At 42.1% G+C, this 8534-nt stretch overlaps 1 protein-coding gene across 1 annotated transcript; it reads left to right on the forward strand.

The window, feature by feature from the left end:
* The first annotated feature begins 3890 nt into the window (after nt 1–3890).
* On the forward strand, nt 3891–7976 carry LOC134483443 (disks large homolog 5-like). Its single transcript, XM_063278710.1, has 6 exons — nt 3891–4211; nt 5245–5404; nt 5873–6016; nt 6650–6810; nt 7530–7635; nt 7754–7976. Exons 1-5 carry the CDS (start codon nt 4085–4087, stop codon nt 7592–7594), a joined length of 657 nt encoding a protein of 218 aa, XP_063134780.1. The 5' UTR covers nt 3891–4084; the 3' UTR covers nt 7595–7635; nt 7754–7976.
* The last annotated feature ends 558 nt before the right edge of the window (nt 7977–8534 follow it).

Below are 8534 nucleotides of genomic sequence, written 5' to 3' on the forward strand. Positions count from 1 at the left end.
TCGTACATATACACGAATACACGTACATGAAAACACATGCATATACATGACTATACACATTCATGCTCACACACACATATATACACACCTACATGCATACACACATACACACACACATACACACACATACACACATACACACATACATGCATACACACATACACATATACATACACACATACACACACATACAATACATATACACACATACGAATACACCTATACACACATATAGACAGACATATACACACGTATACATATACACGTATTCACATACATGGATACACACATTCATATCCACACGTACATACAGACATATACATATATACTCACATACATGTAAGCACATGAGTGGAAGCCAGAGGACAGCTTGGCCCTTGGTTCTCTCCTTTTTACCACGTGGGTCCTGGGGATTGAGTCAAGCTCATCAGACTTGACAGCAAGCCCCTTTAACTGTAGAGCCCTCTTGTTGGCTGCCAGTCACCTCTTTCCACAAATTCTATCCATGGTGGGATGTTTAGAGTTGTTATTCTCATGATTCCTTCAGCAATAGCGCAGACATCATTTACACTGCATTAGGAGTTATAATTCATGTAGATGTCAGGAGAGCTGGAGGCGTGGATCAAGAAGAGAGCCCACTTTCAATGTCATTATGTGGTATTGCCTTAGGCCCTTTCATACACTCCCCTGGCTTTGTCTGAGTATATGTTTGAGGGTTCTCTATGACTGTGCAAAGAAGTAAGAGATAGGGCTGGGACACAAAATAGGAAAGTACTTGTTCATCCAAAAACAAAAACAAAAAACAAACAAACAAACAAACAAAAATAGCTCTAGGGTTAAATATTGGTGCTAGTGCTGAACTACACAGCCAGAAGGTATTTTTCTAAGTAAATAACACAATATTGGGGATGACAATATGATCAAATATCCTACAACATAAGTTTGCAATGTTACCTACATTTTATAAATCAAGTCTGACCACCGTTTTGGTTGTTTCCAATCATGTCTGAGTGCATCATCTCGGGAATCCCAAGGAAAATCAGAAATGGGTTCTTGAACCTGTTGCACAGGGCCAGTATAGACCTAAATACCACAGAGGAAACCTTGATTCTTATCACAAGGGATCATTCACCATCCCTCTTGTCACATAACTTATGACAAGACGTCACCTTTCCTAAACTTAGCCTTTTTCCCAAGTGCTGCAGAAGGGAAGATCTGGTGTCAAGGGGTCTGGATTCAAACCACAGGAACACTGAATTCATTTAAATAGGTGTAGTTTATTAATGCACACACCAATAAAGTTCAAACAGAGCAACAGCTCACAACTGTGTACTGGACATTGCTAGGCCCAGCTCATTGCAAAATCCACATGGGCTCATGCACAAGTGTTGGAAATGCTTCGGTCTATGGCCCTGACTCAGGCCATTTTACACATAATGGTTCCTATTTTCCTTGAATCTATTGGGTCCTATGTGAAGAATACACTTGGGGAACTTGTTAAGATTAACAAACCTCATAACATACAAAACATAACAGGGTATGTGACCAGCACCACACAGTTCAACGTCAGAGTTTTTTGTTCTTTGTTAGTGTTTTTCTTGGCATCCATGATGTGGAGGCGTATTACAGAACAATAGGAAATAGCTGGCTGCTGTGTAACAAATTCGCTGCTATTAAGGTAGGTATGGGGGCAAGACCTCAACAGTAGCCCTTAAGATGGGAAGGAGATGATGTGTTTGATAACTGAAAGGAGCTGCCTCAGCTGTGTTTCTCTGCCTGCTCAGTGCCCATTCAACATCACTCTGTCCCTGAAGAGGAACTCAAGGTCTGCCCCCTGCTGCCTGTGAGCCAGGAAGAGGCACAGAAAGGCAAGGCCACAGCACTGGTTTCCAATCCCTCAGTAATGCTGGATTTCCAATAATGTACTTGTATACACAAATACACTGTGGTAAGTTGCAATAGATACTAATCATTTCTCACATAGGGCAGCAGTTGATTGCCTACAACTAATTCTATTAAAAAAAAAGAAACCTGGCTCTTGTAGAAATATACAAAGAAATATCTAGGATGGTGGGGGATGAATTCTGCCATGGACTGAACTCGTGGAAGTGGGGTTGGGAGAAAGATGCATGGTTAAATAGCCCACCAGGTTCACATTGTGTCAACTTGATTTAATCTAAGGACAAAGAAGTGGAGTATCTCTGATGGCTTTCTTCTAGTCCCTTTAAAGCATCACTGGGGTTTGAACTCAGAACATCACACTTCTTGATGGGGCAACAACACTCAAGGAAGCTTAAGATTTCCATAGGCACAGTATTATGCTATATATACAGAGTAGATAATACTAAGATGTTCAGATGGTGATGTCCATTTGTATGCACTCTTAATGTGGACCTAAAAAAAGAGAGATCAAGGTCCTTAGAATAGAAAGATCAGTTCCAGTTGTTTTCTACCATTCCAAACAGAACGGCTGGTAGGGAGAGAATGGTAAATAATCGAGAATTCGTGGATGATGCTTTGAATGAAGTGTGGATTTCTGTGCTCGTTTAAAACAGGGTCTCAAGTATCACATGTTGCCCTCTACCTGGCTGGCCAGGATCACTTTGAGCTCAGATAAACCTCCTTTCACTTTGCAATAAATAGGCTTATAAGAGTGGCCTCCAAGGACTGTGCAGACAGCATTAGCCTTTCACAGTTGAGGTGTGTAACCCACAACTATAGTTTTAGCCATGTTTTTCCATGTCTACCAGCTGTTTCGGATTGTTGCTGTTATATGCCTGACAATCAAGGATGCAGAAAAATAACCTGATACAGAGTAAGGACATGGTGATCACATGCTGATCACATGGTGCCTCTTCCGTACGTTCTGGATGAGGTTTGTTAAAATTCCAATATTGCAAAAAGCTTTATATAGGGCCCATCACATTAAGGGTCACTATGCACTGTTCTATCTAAAATGGCCTAATCAGAACTGACTCCCATATAACACTTCCTGCAATCCTCATATGAGAAGCTTGAGCTTTTAGTTTTGACTTTTTCTTTTCTCATTCTTTCTTATTTTTTGCTATATAAGTTGAGACAAAGATAGTTAAGGCCATGAATTTGCCCCCAAAATTTGAACTAAGGATGTGATCAATCAGTGTTAGTGGGTGCATTCTATAAAGTATTCATTTTTTACTATGATAGATGCTTTTGTGTTTGGTGGGGTGGCCATTTCCCAGTGTACAGGTGCTGGGACCTTGCTCTATCCACTTAATGATGTTTATAGCCTCATTTTAGACGATTCTGTGCCACCCTCTGTATCTCTTGTGTATTTTATTTTTCTGATAAAAGCTCATGGTATATCTTACTCAGGCCTGTGAGCAGTGCTCCTTTGGCGACATTGCTGCAAAGAGCAGAACCCCACAAGCAGCATGAAGTTCCCTTCACTGGAGTCTCCAATATTGCACTTTCCTCTGCCAACTGGTCTCCACACTTTTCCTAGCACCTTAAAGACTTCAACTCTTTTTCCTAAGGAATTTTCTGGCAATTGTCGATTGCTAAGCACATGATTTCATGAGTGTTCCCCTAATACACACGCATGTTATAACCTACCATGCAGACTATTTCTTGATGTGATATAAAGCACCTGTACATAATGAGACAGGAGAACTTTTGACTGCATATTCAAACTGGTGTGAAATCTCAGGAAGCTTTAATGGCTAACATTGGTGAATGAGGACAATTTGAGTTATGATATGACATTTTTTGGGAAAGATTTGAAAGGAAACATTCATTTAGATGCATAGGAATTACTAAGGTTTTTTATAATCAAGCCTTGAGGAAAATTTGGCTTTGGAAGCAGGAGATGCTCAGTGGCTCTGCCCCAGGAAAGTCTCCTGGAAAGGGCACCTCTGCTTATGCTCAGTACAGGGAGAACATTAGCAGGAGGCAAAGTCTGCTCCCTGTGACATCAGCTGTCCCTTCTTGGACATTCTATTGTCTCCTAGAGAGTTCTGGCATCCTCTGTGATGTCACCAGTGTTGTAGTGACGACCAGTGCCCTAGTTTCTCTCAGTCTGAGTCTGGCAGTTACAAGCTAAGACATGTTTTCCCGTCTTCGCAAGCGTTTTGGGAGGGGGAACGTCGATTCTGGAGAGACTAGAGTGAAGGAGTCTGGCCTTTCATCTCAAAGTAATGATGGACAAAGACAGCACTTCTGGGGAATGTGGAGTAAGTTCTGGGCAGTGTATTTTGAGCTTCCTGCCAGGGTGGCTGCAGGCTTAAGCTGACCTTTCTAGCAATGGGCCACAACAACTGGAGCATCTGAAAAGGAATTGAATTTCCACGAATATCACAATTCCTTAAAGTCAAGGATTTCAGAACTTTAGTTTCCCCATCCCCACTGGGAGGCTATGGTAAGGCCAATGCTATTATACTGTGAACTTCTGGTCTTTACTTTTCAGTTCATTTGTTCTGTTACATTGATATAATAACACCATCAGTAGTCATGGAGGGTCCACCTTTTCTGAGTTTAGACAGGGCAGCAATGTATTTCACTATCATTGCTTCTTTAAATACAGTGGGTATCTGACAGTAGTAACAGGGAGAGATTGTTTTCCAGGCAATAACCTTATGTTCTTAGACCTTCTCTGATTTCTTCTAACTGGCAGGGTCATCGTTTGCTTTATATATTAGAGGTTGTATGTTACAAAAATTTTTCTACAATACCAAAACTATTTGGAACGTGTAAACCAAGATTCAGCCTGTAACCTATTCACACTTCTGGGGCATTTGGTATTTCACATAGGGACACTGATAAGTCTGTTGAACATATCCTCCCTGGAAATGCGTTTTAAATCCAAAGTTGTTGGCTTAGAGTATCAGGGTAGGACATCTGAGTGTCTCCAATCACTCAAGTTTTGTGGATGGTGAATTTATCATCTGAGTTCTGAAGCCACAGGAGTGAGGGTCCTGAAACCAAGCTGTACCCTGTTCAGCTGATAATAATCCTGGAGAAGCCATCTCCGTGGTGCATGTAAGCACGTGATGTCCGGCATAGGGAACACCTGGATGCTTACGTCTCTTGGTCTCTATAGAGTAGTGGGAGAACTGAGATCCACTGAGGAGGCCTCTTAAGCATAGACCAATCGCCTAGCAGTGACACTGGGTTCCTGGCTTGTTCTCCTGTTTAGGCCTCACTGAGGTCTATGAACACTCTATGCATTCTCCCCATGCAGGTTCACTTGTGTTCTTCTACCTACAGACGCTGGGAGAGAAACATCATCCCCTGGCACTGAACTAAGCAAGAATCAGGCTATGAAGGAAAAGGAGAGGCTGATTAAAGAGCTGCAGCTCATTACTGAGGAGAGAAATGACCTGAGAGATCGCCTGAGGTTTCTGACAGAGAAATCCATGAAGAAGAGGTAGGAATCGCTCCAAATGCTCTTGTTTCATTCCTGGGTCTGCAAGGTCACCTTTTTCTTATCCTATTAAGGTTTTGGGTTCTAGAAAGTTGTGCCTCCCTAACCACCCTGTGCTAAACCTCACCTCCCATATAGTGGAGATTCAGAACCTGACCCTTCCTGAGGTGTGAGATTGAAAATGGACTCATCTGCTTCCATTTATTGAAAAGCAGAACTTGTGGTCTGAAAGAAGAATTCAGGGATAAAGTCAGGGAGAGTGAGTTCCCAGTGTGCATTTGCAAAGCCCTTGAGAGCTGGTGGCTTTGCAAGATTGTAATTGCAGTGAGTTTATGGTGAGTCTCTGTACTTGCTAGGCAGGGGACTGAGTGCTGGAAGATCCAGGCAGCAGCCTGGGGTAATATAGGACCCACCCTGAGTTCATATATTCCTAAATGATGATGTTCATTGTATTCTGTCATTTGGGGCCAGGCCACACTTCAGGCCAAATCCATATTATGAAGACCTGGAGAGAATGGAGGAGGTGGTCATGTCAATTCTTCACAACTTAGAGATGGAGAACACTGAGGTCCATGAGAACAACCATAAGCTGAAGAAGGAGATTACCTTCTCTAGGTAAGTCCTAGTCAGAAAGGCTATCACTTGTGGAATGGCCATTTCTGACTTTCTTTGTTCTGGATTGGACGGTCTTCAGCTCTGGTTCTATCTCTTGTGCTGTTTACCCATCAGTGTTCCAGGGTCATTAGGACTCAGTTTTCAGTTCCATAAAAGACTGTTCCTCATCCCAGGATTGTCTAGGCATCTTCAGAAGGCTCTAGAGAGAACAGCACTGATTGAAGTCAGCAGAAGGTTATTAGGCTGACCTGGGCCTCTGGTGTCACACCAGGTTTTACAAAACTCAGTGGGTGGACCACATGGTTAGCATGACCTTCTCTTGGTTCTACTGACCTCCTTTGAGGGTGTTGGCCCACTACTAATTGATGTTGGCCCCATGCATTGGGCTTTCATCGATAGTTGTAGATCCATGTTCTTTCTCAGAGGTGTGGACACTAATCGGTGTCAGGCCAAGCAAACAATTTATTCTTCCCCGAATTAACTCTTTATGGTTTGTGCAGCAGCCTTATATGTATCAAGATGCATTTTATTAAGTCTTCATGGGTATCTGGGACCTGGTAGATTTAGTGGGACTTGGGAGTAGGAATGGGAGAAAGGGCCAGCATGATCTTACTATGCAGACTGTATTTCCAGAAACCTGCTCAGCCTGATGGAGAACACATGTAGGAAGAAGTTGGTCCCACTGAAGCAGGAGAGCAAGGAGGTACATCTTGATTGTGCACTGAACCAGAAATATTTGGTTGACTTCAACAAGGAAGATAAAGACCATCAACGGGCAGAACCAGCATTATCAGGTAGGGACGAGCAGATGTGTTAGCTTAACAATATCTGATAAAATTTGCCAATTTGATACATCTTTGCTTCTCTTACCACCTTTCTAATTTACACTCACAACCAGCCAACCACCTCATGTAATGGAATTGTTCATTGCTCTGCCTATGCACAAGTATTCTGGGAAGTTAACCACTTTTCAGAAACTGAATTATTGTGCAAGCATATTTTGCTGCTCTTTTTGAACCTGCAGTCTAGAAATGGTGACAGATGAATAACATACCTCATTATTGCATATCCATGTGATACATTGGATCCTATGTAGAGTTTTGAACAATTTCTTGGTTCTTTGACAAATGACACTCTGTGGTCATGTGACCTCTTGTGTAGGAAGCACCTTTCGTATAAGAACCAAGTGCAAATGTCAAATTAGTACTTGTCATTGGCTTTAACCTTGGTGACATATGGACATCTCCTTTCTTCCTGCAACCCAATGAGGTCTCTTGCCATTGCCCTGTTCTTGGTTTGCACTGGTATAAGTCTGGGTCCCATATTGGCAGCCCACATTACTGTGAGGCTCTCTGGAGATTTTGCCCTGCCCACAGAGTTAGCAACAATGATATCACTTAAAATGTCCATGTCGACTGTCCAGTAGAACTGAGGTGGTAGAAGGCAGCATTCTGACAGCTGGCTTGCATTTCCCCACCAAATCAGTGTCTGAAAAACTGCCTTCCTCTCCCAGGTCTCAGAAAGTGCAAGAGAGCTGGAATTGGACATAGCCCAGTAAGAGAGCTTCCTGAAGAATAAGTTGCTTTCTCAGGAGTCCCTGATGACCAACATCCTGAATGGTAACAACATTTTTTGGATGGGTATTCATCCTCTGAGTTAATTTGTCATTTCTTAGAGACCCTAAATTTATATACCACTAAGCCAGCCTGACTGATTGAGGTCTTACTTTCTTCTCAGAAAACAGCACTTGAGAGACAGCTTGGGGGACCGCCTTTCATTATGTGTGCTAGAGGAGAAACAGCAATACATCTGTGCTTCTAAATGTTCGTTAAGAATATGCTTTTAGAAATATTTTTGTTATGATTTTAATTGAAGTTTTCTTTTTGTTGTTTCATATTTATATGTTCTTGTTACTATTTTTACTTTCAAATATTTTTAAATATTTTTATTCATTTTAATCCTGTTTTGTTGTAAAAATGTATTTGTTATGAATAAAAATTGAATTCTATCTCTTGACTCTTAAGACCATCTTTCTTACTCAAGGGTTCTGTCCCTTCCTGTGGACCTAGAACTGACAGCTAGTGATGGATCTCTGCATGTTCCATGGAGTATGAGCTAATAAGAGAATTCAAAGTCACTAAGGGGTACCCAGTGTGATAGTGTCTTTTGTGTGGATAATGTGGCTGTGTCTCGGACACACACTTTGTGATGTAATAACTGACATGCTTTATCCAATTGTTAGGGTCCATGTGGTTCTTCTGAGAGAGCAGCAGATGCTCTACCCTGTGAGTCATCACCACAGCTCCTGCAGGTGGCTTTTGTTATTCCACATGAGGTGCTGTATTAGGTGGACAGGAACACCTCCATTCAAATAGAGAGATCTCAGGAGATGTGTGTTCACAGGGAACTTACTGAGGCGTGCGTGCTCAACGTGTTAGGTTGCCAGGCATCCCTACAGTGCTCTGGTGTCCCCACTGCTCATTGTGGGTCAGGATCATCCTCCAGCATCACTTAGTTT

Source organism: Rattus norvegicus, chromosome 19 (assembly GCF_036323735.1).
Source record: "Rattus norvegicus strain BN/NHsdMcwi chromosome 19, GRCr8, whole genome shotgun sequence".
Taxonomy (NCBI): Eukaryota; Metazoa; Chordata; class Mammalia; order Rodentia; family Muridae; genus Rattus; species Rattus norvegicus.